Source organism: Tachypleus tridentatus, chromosome 13, assembly GCF_004210375.1.
Source record: "Tachypleus tridentatus isolate NWPU-2018 chromosome 13, ASM421037v1, whole genome shotgun sequence".
NCBI lineage: Eukaryota > Metazoa > Arthropoda > Merostomata > Xiphosura > Limulidae > Tachypleus > Tachypleus tridentatus.
Genome location: NC_134837.1, coordinates 125,650,533 through 125,665,657, shown reverse-complemented (window position 1 = coordinate 125,665,657; position 15,125 = coordinate 125,650,533). Strand labels below are relative to the sequence as shown.

The window sequence follows — 15,125 nt, the reverse complement described above, 5'->3', positions numbered from 1 at the left end:
CTCTCAAAGATATCGAAATCACTGTAATTAAATCTGGTATTATTTTACATCCTAGATGATAAAGAAATCACAGTAAGCAAAATTTGGTCCATTATTTTACACCCTAGAAGATATCAAACTCACTTTTAAGCAAACTTTGGTCCATTATTTTACACCCTAGAAGATATCAAAGTCACTGTAAGCAAAATTTGGTCCATTATTTTACACCCTTAAAGATATCGGAATCACTGTAAGCAAAATTTGGTTCATTATTTACACCTTAGAAGATATCAAAGTCACTTTAAGCAAACCTTGATCCATTATTTTACACCTTCGAAGGTATCAAAATCACTTTAAACATAATTTGGTCCATTATTGTACATTCTCGAAGACAATAGGTGTGGGGGAGAGAGGACAACTTTGAGCTTACTTAACCTCGTAAAATAAAGTAAACATTTAAATAAAGTGTTATTGTGTGCAGCGATTCCAGCTGTTAAAGTAAACGTGGACACCTACAGAAATATTTTTCGGTAAGGGGGCAAAACATATAAGTAGGGGATCATCTTTTACAGTGTTGTGCGTGCTTAAACGCAAACTCATATTTTACAATTTTGATAAAAATTACTAAAATATTTAGTTTAAACATGATGTTAAGTTTAAATAATAATACGAACAATGTTTTTCTGAAATGTAAGGGGGTGCAAATGTTCCCTCTTGCGACTTCCTGTAGACGCCTATGAAAGTAAACCTGCAGTAATGTATAGGTGTATAATTTGTTTGTTTTTGAACAAAGCCACATTGAGCTATCTGTTGTCTCTATCTTGGGGAATCAAACCTCGAATTTTAGCGATGTAAGTCCATAAGCTTACCGCTGACACACCGGGAGACAAGTAAGTGAAATTAAATTCATGCGTATTTATAATTCGCTTTGTTTGTTTGCTTTAGAGCAGGGCCGCTGTTTCTACCGCGAAGAATCGAATCTCAGATTCGCGTGTCTTTAAGTCTGTAAACTTACCGCTGACCCTCTCAAAAGACTATGTATTTGTGTATTGCAAAGTTTTGTTAAATTTTATTAAAACTGTTATTTCCAGCTCCCAATGTCTGCGGTGAAATGGTGAGGTCTGAACGGATAATCTCGTCACCAGGGTTTCCCGATCAACAGAAAACAGACATTACGTGCATTTGGTGGATACAGGTATTGTATGAGGAATAATATACTACACACATTAATATTCGTCTTAACTTGTAATATTAAAATAACTTTCATCAACGAAACAGATAATGAACCTAATATTCGAGAAAGAACGAAATAAATCAAAAGGCTGAAGTCCACTTCCACTATAAAAATTCGTTCATCTGTCAGATAAATATTGTGTTCATCTGTCAGTTAAATATTGTGTTTTTTCTCGCGGGAACTGAACAGTAGGGTGTGTTTGAACTAGGTTAACTACACTGCAACTGCTTTTACAATAGCTCAGGACACCTAATCGGATTTATGAAAAAGTATATGTCGTCTGGTAACCACTCGGTCTAGTTTTAAAATTACTTTTTTTGATATAACATTGTTAAATGTCTGAGAAAAGTTTCCAGTCAGTATAGACCAATAATGTATATTCTCTCACAACAGGCACCCTACGGAAAAAGAGTCAGGCTTGTCACTAAAGCGTTCGAACTTGAGAACAGATACGTGGGAACTGGAAACACCATGATGCACAAAAAGTGTATCTGGGATAAGCTAGATATCCGAACTGATAATCTGTACATGGGAACAATGTAAGAAACGTTTTTCATAATAGGCAGGTAGATAAACATAGAACTAAATTGTTTTACGGCTCGTCTGTTCTTTCTTTCTAATTCATGCCACAACGGTTACCTTTAATATCACAATTTAGAGAACTTAGTTCTAGTAATCGCTAATTATTGTTGTCGAAAGAAGCAGTTTTCAAATGGCCACGACACAGCCACATCTAAACAATGTGTAAAAAGAACACCACCGTTTCTCGGGAGGGTCTATGGGCATGATGCCCCCCCCCCAGAAAAATATTGAAAATTTAATATTACAAGATTGACTCTTGAGCCATTTTCACTAGACATCCATAACGTAATGTACTGAATTAGAGAAAGCAAGTCTTAATACATAAAGTGTAGATGTACATCACACGAAAAAGTGGTCAGACTACGGCCTGACTCGCCTTTGTGATTCCTAAGTCCCTGATAAAACTTACTTAACATAAGTTGTTTTGTTTGTCAATTCGTACAAAGTACTGCCAGATTTCATAGAAATTAAACTAAATCTTTACAAAATTAGCAGCAGTTTACTGCCAGATACTACATCAAACCTTCTTAAGTACACTGATTGGTTACTCCAGATACTACATCAAACCTTCTTAAGTACACTGATTGGTTACTCCAGATACTACATCAAACCTTCTTAAGTACACTGATTGGTTACTCCTCGATCTGCTTAAGAGTGCATGCTCAGTCCGTGGGAGGGTGGTGGGCCTTGGGTCTCTGACTTGGCCGTGTCCTTCATATGTCGAAAATGCCAAATACGAAACATGTGCCTAACTTCATAAATACCATTATGTGCCACACTTGTAGCAAATATAAATTATATTGAGTATTCAATGTGATCTTGGTTTGGTTTGTTTTTAATTTCGCGCAAAGCTACACGAGGGCTATCTGCGCTAGCTATCCCTAATTTTAGCAGTGTAAGATTAGAAGGAAGGCAGCTAATCATCACCACTCACCGCCAACTGTTGGGCTACTCTTTTACCAACGAATAGTGGGATTGATTATCACATTATAACGCCCCCACGGCTGAAAGAGCAAGCATGTTTGGTGTGACAGGGATTCAAATCCGCGACCCTCAGATTACAAGTCGAGTGCCTGCCTTAACCACTGGCCTTCCAAGGCCAGATGTATCAAAATCCGGTTTTTTAAAGTTATAAGCCTTCATACTAAATGCGTTTGTGTGTAGTTTTTATAGCAAAGCCACATCGAACTGTCTACTGTGTTCACCGAGAAGAACTGAGCCCCTGATTTTAGAGTTGTAAATCCGAAGACTTACCGCTGCGCCACTGGGGAGCCCTTTTTTGTTCTTTTCCTAAGTTTAAAAAAAAAGTTATTCAATAAATGTCATATTAACTTCAGCCAATGTTTTTATTATAAGATAAATCTTTAGTGGTGAGTTTTTTAAAGAGCTAACACTTGGATTGTCGAGATGGAAACGTACGTCACTGGTTCCACTTAGTTCCATTGTTTTTTGTTTCCTAGTGGCCCAGCAGTAAATCTGAAGACTTATAACGCTCAAAACCAAGTTTCGATACCCATGGTTGGAACAGCACAGTATAGATCTGTGCTTAAAAACAAAAGACGAAATTTCTTTCTATTTTATGTGTCTATTTTCTTATTGTAAAACTATTCTGATTTAATTGTACCAAACATCAGATCTTTTAACACAACTATAACATCAAATATTAATTGGTCTGAAAGCGAAAAAAGTCAAGTACACAATTAGTAGCTTCGAGTCTTAGGAGAGAAACATATATTAATATAGCGACCCTTGTCAGCATTTCCGTGCATCCATTTCAGATACTGTGGCGAAGAAATCAAGAAAGGAGAGATATTTACCTCTTCTGACAGAGACCTGGTTCTAGAGTATCACGCCATGTCTCCGTACAGGAAGGGATTTCAGTTCAATGTCGAATTCTTACCGGCTCAAAGATTCAATGCAGGTGGGATGGATTACTGAACATTCAAGTATAAATTAACTGAAGAAATAACTTATGACTGGTTTATAAATAGTCGTTGATAAGAAGCCTTGTACTTGTACTTATTAGGCAAGTCTCTGCATAATAGTAATGTCATTTCAAAGCCACTTCATGCATTCTACATGCGTATAACTCGTATTAGTTGATGGAATTAGGTATGTATACACTCGGGGATGTCACTTACGCTATGTGTATATTTGTTTGTTGTTCAGCACAAAGCTACACAATGGCGATTATCAGCGTTATAAATCCGCAGACAGCAATAAATATAATACATGGTAGTTCTATCTCATATTTGAGGAGTTGTTTAAGGTACATGTGGTTTCAATGGCCTTGCATAATTTTATTCATAATTTTGAGAAAACAGGGCCTGTGGCTTAAGTAACAATGTAGTCCGATGGCCTTCCTTAATCTCATCCATAATAAGTTGGAAGAGACTGGATCTATGGCGTAATTACTCGTGTAACCCAATTGCCTTGCTTATTCTTATTCATAATAAGTTGGAAGAGACAGGATCTATGGCTTAAGTGCTCATGTAACATAAGTTTTCATTGCTTAATTTCATCCATAATTGGAAGAAGGCAGGATCTGTGGATTGAGCACCATGGTCAAGGTGAGAATTAGGTTAGCACTCGTGTGATGTTTCATTTATTATGATCAGTTTTTATCTTGGCAGATTGTCTTAAAACACGTGTATGTTGGTGACTATAGGCATTTATGGAGTATGATTATGTGAATTAGATTTGATTGATCAATGAAAGTTTTGTATAGATCAATATTTTTTGCTATATTTGATTTTTAAAGATAGAGAAAAAGAGCTATCTTATATTTAACAATATGCTGAACTCGACTAACTCATTTTGTAGTATTAATAAAATTTACATTTTCTTGATGTAAAAACACACGGTACATACCTACACACAACTGACCACTGTGAATGGAGAGAATGTGACTCTGAATAACGTTCGTAGGCTCAACAGAAATCTATGGATGAGTGTACATCCACACTTTCAGATAAACCGGTTATCATAAATCCATACGTGTGAGATCTGGAATTGGTTAAATGTGACAATAGCCTTTCTTGCTTGAATAGATTGTCCTGTTGAATACCCCTCTCTTGCAAAGTGAGTTACATCTTGTTAACTAATATAAATTAATGATGTGCATCGGTGAGAAGTAGGCTCTGAAAACAAAACACCAAAAAAACCTGATAATGATACTTGTGGTTAACCCTAACCACACAGTCATCTTTAGGTTATGAAAGAGCTTACCACTGAATGCATGTGGATTGCTCTTAACCCTAGATGATAGGATTATAAGTGTTCAAGTGATCATGGAGGTGGTAGTGGATCTAGTAGTCCATAAAAAGTTGTCACACCGAATCTCATTTACGTTAAAACATGAAATTAATCCCAAATCAAGGTTCAACTGCTTCTATGAATCGACTGGAAGCAGTTAGTGTAGTCTTTCAATCTACAATAAACAAGCTTTAGTGTATAACACATCAGCTTACACATAGTTTCTTTTAATCAACCAGTAGGTTTCAATGCTTGATGGTACTTAGTCCTCCTTGTGGATCACCTTGTCTGATGAAAATTATTAAATTTCACCAACAGTTTCCACATTCACTCTTGATTAATTTTGGGTAAATTTTCGAACGTTTGGTACTGCTCTTGTTTGGTATTATGCACAAAGCTACGCAAAAGTTGTTTGTACTCTCTCTCTCTCTCGGGAAATCGAACCCCCAGACTTCAGAAATACAAATCCGTACATTCACCGCTGACCGACATTTTTATTTAGAACAAAATATAGTGTGATATAGTGTACTATCTGAAGTCGTAATACGCTAGTATCTTCTTATTGTGTCTGTTTCAGACATCGGCAAAAGTTGCGGAAGCAGTTTTAAAATGAAATACGACGTCAGCTATCACGTGACTACTCCTAAGTATCCTGACAACTATAAACCAGAGACAAAATGTGAATACACATTCTGGGTGAGCGTCATCTTTTAAGTTCCTCCAAAGAAACTCAACCATTAAAACATTTTCGTGTAATAAAATAAATGTGATATTGAGATGCTGTCATCAGTACCCACTAATAATTATAAGTGTTTTAGTTTGTTTAAAAATGAAGACAATAAATATAACTAATAATAATCAATTAATAGTTTATTTTATACATTGACATCAAATTAATGAGAGCAATTTATTCTTACCATTTAATTATACTCTTCAAAAAAAGAAACGCTAAAGGGATATTTTTGTTATTTTAAAGAGAAATACATGTAATAACGTTACAAGCTCAGAGTATGTGATGTTACACGTGTTGAGGCACTGATTGTCAGACCAAAATGACAATAAAAGTTGTGCACTTTGAAAACGGAGGAAAACATCGGATTTTTCGCCAAAACGCATTCGTGTCCAATAAATTTGTTTGAGAGATCTGCATGTTCTGCAAGTGCAACATGTGCAAAATCCCTATAAAAGTGACGGATTCTCGGTTTCCATAGCTCAGTGTTAAGCCACCGACACGCAATACAGTTACGCCAAGACTGACTGAAGCACAACGCAACAAAGCCATTGGTCGCTTGGAAGCAGACAAATCTCGATCAGATGTTGCCAGAGCTGTGAATGTTCACCCAAGCACCATCACAAGGCTATGGAATCGTCACCAACAACATGGATCAACTTGTGACCGTCCACGATCTGGCAGACCTCGTGTGACCACGCCCGCACAAGATCGCTACATTCGGTTACGTCACCTTCGGGATAGGACCACCACTGCGATGTCTACTGCCTCAACCATACCAGGGCTGCGTAGGATTTCCGATCAGACCGTACGCAACCGTCGACGAGATTCTTAGGCCCCTTGTGCAACCCATCATGGTGAACGTCAATGACGTTTTTCAACATGACAACGCCCCTCCTCACACAGCCCGACTCACCACTGTCTTCTTGAGACACCACAACATCAACGTTCTTCCCTGGCCCTCCAGATCACCAGATTTAAACCTTATCGAACATCTTTGGGACGAGTTGGACAGACGTCTGCGACGGCGACAACCTCAACCGCAGACTCTACCTCAGCTTGCAGCAGCTTTGCAGGTTGAGTGGACAGCCATTCCACAGGATGTGATTCGTCATCTCATCGCTTCCATGGGCAGGAGATGCCAAGCAGTTATTGATGCTCACGGGGGGCATACTCGTTATTGACGTTGAGTGACGTTAAACTTCACCTAGTGAGCGTGGACGTCGCCTTTGCAGACTTTGGATGTTCAGCAGTGAATGTGCAAAGTTTAACACAAGTCATACAGAACTACCTGTAATAAACTTGTTAACAATATGTCTCAAATTTTGCCTTTTGCGTTTCTTTTTTTGAAGAGTTTATAAATAAAACCATACATTTAACAAGATATCCCAATACTTAAACAATAAGATTATATTTATCCAAAGCTAATTATCCCTAATTTTGAGACATGGTCAGGTGGTTAAGGCACTCGACTCGTAATCCGAGGGTCGCGGGTTCGATTCCCTGTCAAACCAAACATGCTCGCCCTTTCAGCCGTGGGGGCGTTATGACGTGACTATTCGTTAGCAAAAGAATAGCCCAAGAGTTGGTGGTGGATTGTGATGACTTCCCTCTACTTACACTGCTAAATTATGGATGGCTAACGCATATAGCCTTCGTGTAGCTTTGCGCAAAATTCAAAACAAACTAAGAGTAGCCCTAATTTTGAATTGATAAACTGAAAGGGAAGTAGCTAGTCAACAGCACCTACCATCAATTCTTGAATAATCTTATAGTAAATTGTAACTCTTGTAACGCACCCATGAACCTAAAATGCTCAGGGAGATTTTTCTTGCATCAATGGGACGAGAACCATAGACCCTTTGATCCACAGTCAGGCTAATCACGTCCGAGTAGCGCTGAAGGACAACATTCACTAAAATATACGGTTGTGATGTAGCATACATATTTGTTTTTATAAATGCAATGTCTACACATTAAACGATTGTAATTGGTATATAACGGTACTTTTTTTGCATAAAATGCTAAGTAGTATCACCATTGAGAATGCTTGATATGAAACTCAAGCGTTAAAAAAAGCTACAGAGTGAGCTATCTGCACAGTGTCTTCTGTGAGGAATCGAACCTCGGGTTCTAGAGTAAAATAACCCTCAAGGTTAAAGTTGACCTCTCTGGGGACAAAGAATTTCGAAATAGTTTATTTGTCACAAAGACATATAGTGTTAAGTATTGGCTTTAAAATTTTCGTACCAAAGCACTCAAGAATTATCTACGCATAGACATCTCTAATTTGAAGTGATAAGACTAAAGGGAAGGCAGCTATTCAACAACAGCCACCGCTAACGTTTAGAATACTCTCGTATTTGACCATCACTCATATAGTGTACAAATGTTTCCAAAGCGTGTAGCGCTTATTTGCGGAAAAGTGACTCGAACCACGAACCTTCTAATTCAAAGTCATGATGTGCTATACATTAGCCCATACTAAACCCAAACATATCATAAAGGCTTATTTGTTTGTTTGTTTGTAGCTGAGCACAAAGATATACAAATGGCTATCTGCATTCTGCCCACCACGGTGTCGAAACTCGGTTCCTATCGTCGTAAGTCTGCTGGCATACCACTATGTCACTATGGGAACTAAAGCATTTGTACCTATTCCAGGAGACATATTTCTCATAAGGTATCTATTATCATAGGACGGTTATATTTACTATAACTTTTTTGTTTTTTATTTATTTCGTTGTTGTTGTTTAAAGGCTGCCATAACCAGGTGGTTAGGGCGCTTGACTCGTAATCTGGGGGGTTACCGATTCGAATCTTCTTCCCACCAAATATGCTCGCCCTTTTATCTGTGGGAAGGGTTATAACATTACGATCAGCTGCTGTTCGTCAGTAAAAAGAGTAGTCCAAGAGTCAGCGGTGGGTGATATCGACTAGTTGTCTTCCATCTAGTCTTTCACTGGCTAACTTTGCGCAGAATTAATAAGAAACAAACAAACAAATTTTTATCTAACGTATTTAATATTTATTATTACTTTGTCAGAGTTTTTCTTTTTATTACTTATTGATTTTATTTATATATTTTCAAAAACAGGCACCTTCTTCAACAGACCGTTTGAGTTTGCGTTTCTATGATTTCATTTTTGAGAAGAGTCTGAATTGCTCAAAGGATAATGTAACAATTGAGTCCCTTGTTACAGGAGATACACATGTGTAAGAAACTGGATTTCTTTATTTAATAAAATATGGGTAGGGCCATAATTGGCCCACACGAGATTTGGGTGAAGATGTGTAAAAATATGATAAGTTGCTTATAGCTTGTTATGTTACCCGTTTAATTAATATTCCCAAGATGGCGGTAGCTGGCACATGCAGATCTTTTTTTTTTTTTAGACTTCACAGACATTTGCACCATAATATTTAAGAATGAGTGGAGAAATGTCAGTACTTGTTATCTGTGCATTGTACGATGTCCACTAGACACAAATCTTCTGTTCAGACCTCTTATAAATCTACACATTGTAACTGCAATCATTTACCTTCAGTCATTAATTTAATTACAGTCCTTATCATCGTCAAGTGATGATGAAAAACTTAAAACAGAGGCAACATGAGTAAAGTAAACCAGGTGTCACTCATGACACTGGTGAGTCAAGCCACAGAACAAGTAGCCAAATGATTCTATTTTTTACCATTGTTTCTGTCCCTGAATGGCATTTATCATTCACCTACACAGTGAGCAGATAAATGATACTCTTTCCTACCATTTTCTCTGTCCCTGAGTGACATTTACAACCCCCTACACAGTGAGCAATCAAATTATGCTATTTTCTACCATTGTCCCTGTCCCCTGAGTTACATTTAGAACCTCCCTACACAATAAGCAGTCAAATGATGCTATTTCTTACCATTGTTCCTGTCCCTAAGTGATATTTACAACTCATCTTCACAGATGGCAGTCAAATATTGCTATTTCTTTGCACTGTCCCTGTTCCAGAATGATATTCACCACTCTAGCCACATGGTGCTGTTTCTTAGCATTGTTCCTGTCACAGAGTGACATTGATAACTCTAGCCACACAGTAGTTAGCCAAATGAAGCTGGTTTTTAACACTGTCCCTATCTCTAAGTGTTTTGACAAATCTAGCCACATGTGGATAACCAACTGGTGTTATTTCTTAGTACTATCCTTGTTTCTGAGTGACACGCAGAGTGGAAATAATTTGTACTATAAAACTAGCCAAACGAATTAAGCTGTCTCTCGACCAGCCGTTGTAAATCAATTTAATAAATTTCACACCATAAATATAATTTTTAACTCTACTTATGTGTAAATTTAAGTAAAACCAATGAAATAGATCAAATGATAATGTAACATTAACGACTTTCGAAACAGTCATATTTGTTTGGATTGAATCGAATGGTAATTAGAAGCTTTGAACAATAAGAATTTATTTTCATTCAGTTTCTGTGGAGAAGATCTGAAGAAGCAAAACTTTGTGACGAAAGGTGGTTTCCTTAGAATCGTCGTAAATACAGACAAAAATGAACAGTATCCTGGATTCCGGATGAAAGCCTTGGTAGAACGTCCCCCATGCGGGGGTCAGGTGAATTTAACTCTGGATAAAAAGTATGAATTATTACTTTTACCTCTAACAGACGGCGAAATGTGGTGCATGTGGGCGTTTCAGGTATTGTTGGCCTAATTCTGTGTTAATGTATCGAAGTTTGTCATCTGTAAGTTAATACTGTTATGTTATGTCTTACAAATGGAAATTTCAGGAATTGTTAAACATATTTGACGTACTTTTGTGTTGATATATAGTAACTGTTATCTAGATTAATACTGCTGTAGACAACTAAATCTATGCAGTTATTTTAAAACTTTCCATAAATATTTTTGTACACAGGCGTCACCTAGCAAGAAGATCTCCGTTAGTCTGAGTAAGAGAGACATTGCGAATGATAAACACAGTGAGAAAAAACCAGCAGATTGTGAAGACGTTATGCTACGGGTGAACACGAAAGGGTTATCTAATGTAATAGAGAGTGAAAAGTAAGTTACTATTCCAACCATTTTAAAAATAAATACAAAAATGCTAAAAGATAAATAACACTTATTCTGATACAATAATCTGGACTTTTGTATTTGTACACTGTCGCAGTTTGAATTTATATGGATTTCTTGACACTGGAACTTTATTGCGGTAGGCCTATCAATTCAAGTTACTGTTAAGCATACGTTTTCAACGCAATAATCAGATGAAACAGTAGCTTACTGTTAATTTCAATCGTCATCTATTATTACCCGGTGATGGAAGAATTTAAATTCTGGCCAAATACTAGGGGTATTTTAAATAAACGTTATTAATGTATTTATTAATTTTTACTTTTTGTGTATCAATTTCACATCTAAATAAATAATGTACCAGTTACAATGTGTTTTTATCTTTTTAATAAACAATGTAAAATATTTACAGTGTACTTATATTTTATGAATAAACAATATAACATACAGTGTGTTTTTATCTTTTTAATAACTGAATAAACTTTATAACAGTTACAGTCTGTTTTTACCTTATTAATAAATACACAATTATTTTAACTTCTTAGACTTATAACGTGAATACTAATATTCGTCTTAACTTATTTGTTTCGACTGTTTATAGGTTATTTTACATTTTGTACATGCAAAAAAAAAGAGACTATAAACAGTCAAATGCATATTTCGAATAAACACTAAGTTATGAAAATTAAATAAACTTAACCAAGTGAAAACGCCTTCTCTTGAATAAGTAACTCTACAAAAAGTATATATAAAAACCTTTTTACTTTCTTGAATATGTGTACTATTTATGTAAAAACATTTTTTAAAATTAGGTTAAAGGTTATAGCTGAAAAGTATATCAACAAAGTTCATAATTTCGCACATCAAAGTATATGAAACTAACAGAATAAGTTTAGTGATAATATATTATTAGATAAAATACGAAATAACTTTTATTAAAACATAATTACTACGTGCAGTTACAAAATGTTCAATTCCGAAAATTAACGCAATGATTTCAGAAAATGCAATTTACAGTCATTAGATAGTGCTACAAAACGTTTCTAAATTTGTTTTGTTTATTGTTTTTTGTGTGGTTTTTTTGTCAGTTCTTGGCACATATCTTTAGATATTTTCGGTTTGTTTCCTAGTTTATCGAATATGGTCCTAACAATAAATAACCCGATAGCAGAACGTTTCTGTTTACCTACTCTGACATTTCTTAACTGTTTCTCTTAATTAACCCAAATAAAATTAATTCAGGCCAGTTTTGTAAAGCCAGCAAATAAGTAAACGGAGCTTTACAAACGTTATCTCTGAGTGTTAAATATTATGTTTATTTTTATTTATCTTTTTATAAAATTCCTTTTATACCTTTTTTTCTTCAGGTTTTGCGGTTCAGATATACCAGAAACTATCGTATCTGATGAGAACAACCTGTTCCTTTTTATTTCAGGAAAACCTGGCAGTTTAAGTAAATTAACAGGATCTGTTGGCACAATATAATTTCGTTTATTGTAACGTTTTGAGATATTGCGTGAATAATTACTACAAATGTTTTCGTGAGTAACGTCAAAAATCGATTGTTTAATTCAACAGTAAATATGCTACAGAACGAAATGGAATTTGAACAATTATAAAAGCCTACCAATCTTTAATTAAGAATTATTTTCACTTAGTTCTATAATGAACCATATGAAGCTTCTTTCTTTCTTTTTTTTACTTCTTACAAACATTAAAAGAAGTTATTGATTCAGTTTATTTAAAATATTATAGTATAGCGTAGTTATATGTATAAAATAAATTTCACGAATTATATTATGATACTGAACGTGGCGAATATAAGATAATTACCCTGCTTGACCCTGATTTAAACGAAAGCTCGAAAGGGTGTGATGCAAGACATCAATCGATTAATTGGAGTCAAATTGCAAATTTTTCCATATTAAAAGAATTTTCCATTTAAGATAATAATTGTTGTTATTTTGTTTCGTAAAATATTTCTTTCTTTCATTATTATAATAAACATTTATACACGAGTTATCTGTATCTTGGGAAATGTTAAGCCAAGGTTAATGAAATATTTATATATATATATGTATGTACACACATTATATTTACGCTTTTTTGTGTTCAATCTTGTGATTTGAAGAGACACATGAATTTAAAACAATAAGGACTTTATATGCTATACACCTGAATAAATTTTATGTGGATATACTAATTAACATTATTTTAAGAGCTTACACATTTTGTAGTGGACTAAAGCGTTAGCACTGTATCAATTAGTACTGAAGGGTTCTTATGTGATAAAACTAATTAAGCTGTAAAACCAATTAAATAAAGTGGTATTTACACTTTGTGGTTTGGATGAAATCTTTTTTTCGGGAATATTAGTTTACCGTTTGGCTGTCGAATATAAGTGAGATGAAACAGTATTTCTGTGAGTTATAATAAATGTGTGGCATTTGCAGTTCTAACTGATTTCCCGACAAGCATATCTGATAGAAATTTCCGCGAATAGCCACAGGTGCTACTGCTCAAGGGTTCAATTACACTTCCAGAGTGAAAATGTTCGACTGAGTTTTCGGAGTACGTGTGGGAATAAAAGAATAAGGAAACTTGAAATAAAGTAAACAAAACGATTTATTACAGCAAGAAAACTAAAAATTGAGCGCATGTCCACGTGCGATAACAAATAGTTTTCATTACGAGTATTTGTTTGTTTTTAAAATGTGCGCAAAGTTACACGAGGGCTATCTGTGCAAGTTTTGTTTGTTTTGAATTTCGCGTAAAGCTACACGACGACTATCTGCACTAACCATCACTAATTTTGCAATGTAAGACTAGAGGGAAGGAAGCTAGTCATCACCACCCACCTCCAAGTCTTAGGCTACTCTTTTACTAACGAATAGTGGGATTGACTTAACATTATAACGCCCCCACAGCTGAAAGGACGAGCATTTTGGTGTGTCGGGGATTCGAACCCGCTGCCCTCAGATTACGAGTCGAGCGCCCTAATCACTTGGCAATGCTGGGCCCTTCACTACGAGTAATACGACCGTTGTTCCTGAAGTTTTACTTCACGTGAGATGAATTACCACAACAATATAAAAAAGGACAGTATCACCTTGTGATCTGTGTTCTCTGATAACATTGTTGGCCTATCGGTTTTACTTCACGTGAGATGGATTACCACAACATTAAAACTGTTAACCTATCAGTTCCTGTTGACGTCATACTCCGACCAGCAAATAATATTCCTGTTCTAAGTAGCTTCAATTAAGGCCCAAAACACATTAAAATATCCTTGTGGACAGAAGCTGTAATATAACAAAAACAAAGGGCTGGGATGGCTTGAAAAAGATGGTATTAGACACTTTGGACCATATATTGCCGCCATGACAGCGCAAAGAATCTAAATATCAATTTGAACATGTTACATCGTCATATGTCATAGGATAACACTGTACGCCTGTATATCACAAACATCAAAACAATCAAAAGCCTCCCGCTGTGGCATCAGTAGGTCTTCAGATTTACACTGCTAAAATTAAGGGTTCGATGGACACAGCAGATAGCCCGACATGACTTTGCTCTAAGAAAATACAGAGCAACCAAAAATGTTTAACTTCGTGTACTGTCAAGATTCCATTCATCCTCTCAGTAAGGTGTATTAACTCGTTCACAAGTTATAAATACATGTAATAAAATCACATTTTGAAAAGAAATATAGAATAGTAAACAATACAGCGTCTTCTGTTTGTTGTTAAACATGAAGTTACCAAATGGACTACCTGTGCTGAGTCCAGAGCGAGGAACAAAATCCAATTTTTAGAGTTATAATCTCTCAGATGCAAGGGCTCAACATGATCAGATGGTTGGGGCGCTGGACTCACACACTGAGGGTCACGGGCTCAAATCTCCGTCACACTAAACATGCTCACCATTTCCGCCGTAGGGACATTATAATATTACGCTCAATCCCACAATTTTTTGATTAAAATAATAACCCAAGATTGGTGGTGATGACTAGTTGCCTTCCCTGCAGTCTTAAACTGTTACATTAAGGAAATCTAGTACAGATAACTCTCGTGTAGTTTTGCCCGAAACTAAAAAATAAGCCAAACTTCAGAGTTTCCCAAACTCAACGACATACAATACAAAATCACTGGTAAACGAAATAGAATTGTACTGCGATAAGTTGAGAATTTAAATAAATATGAATAAAACCCAAGTCATATTATTTAAAAGTGTAGTTGATTGTTTGTAGTTAGCGCAAATCAGTCTGTGCT

General features: G+C 35.8%; 1 protein-coding gene across 4 annotated transcripts in view; it reads left to right on the top strand.

Annotated features, from left to right (window-relative positions):
* The window catches only part of LOC143239226 (blastula protease 10-like), a 30,097-nt gene extending 16,925 nt beyond the window's left edge, over positions 1–13,172 (top strand). For 3 of the 4 annotated variants that reach the window (XM_076480124.1, XM_076480123.1, XM_076480121.1), the window contains 8 exons: positions 1,071–1,174; positions 1,607–1,752; positions 3,574–3,716; positions 5,628–5,746; positions 8,878–8,996; positions 10,249–10,474; positions 10,694–10,839; positions 12,219–13,172. In XM_076480124.1, coding sequence (XP_076336239.1) covers positions 1,071–1,174; positions 1,607–1,752; positions 3,574–3,716; positions 5,628–5,746; positions 8,878–8,996; positions 10,249–10,474; positions 10,694–10,839; positions 12,219–12,336 — 1,121 coding nt within the window. In that variant the 3' untranslated portion in view covers positions 12,337–13,172. The remainder of the gene's footprint in view (positions 1–1,070; positions 1,175–1,606; positions 1,753–3,573; positions 3,717–5,627; positions 5,747–8,877; positions 8,997–10,248; positions 10,475–10,693; positions 10,840–12,218) is intronic. The other variant, XM_076480122.1, reaches the window with a different exon arrangement.
* Positions 13,173–15,125: the final 1,953 nt, after the last annotated feature.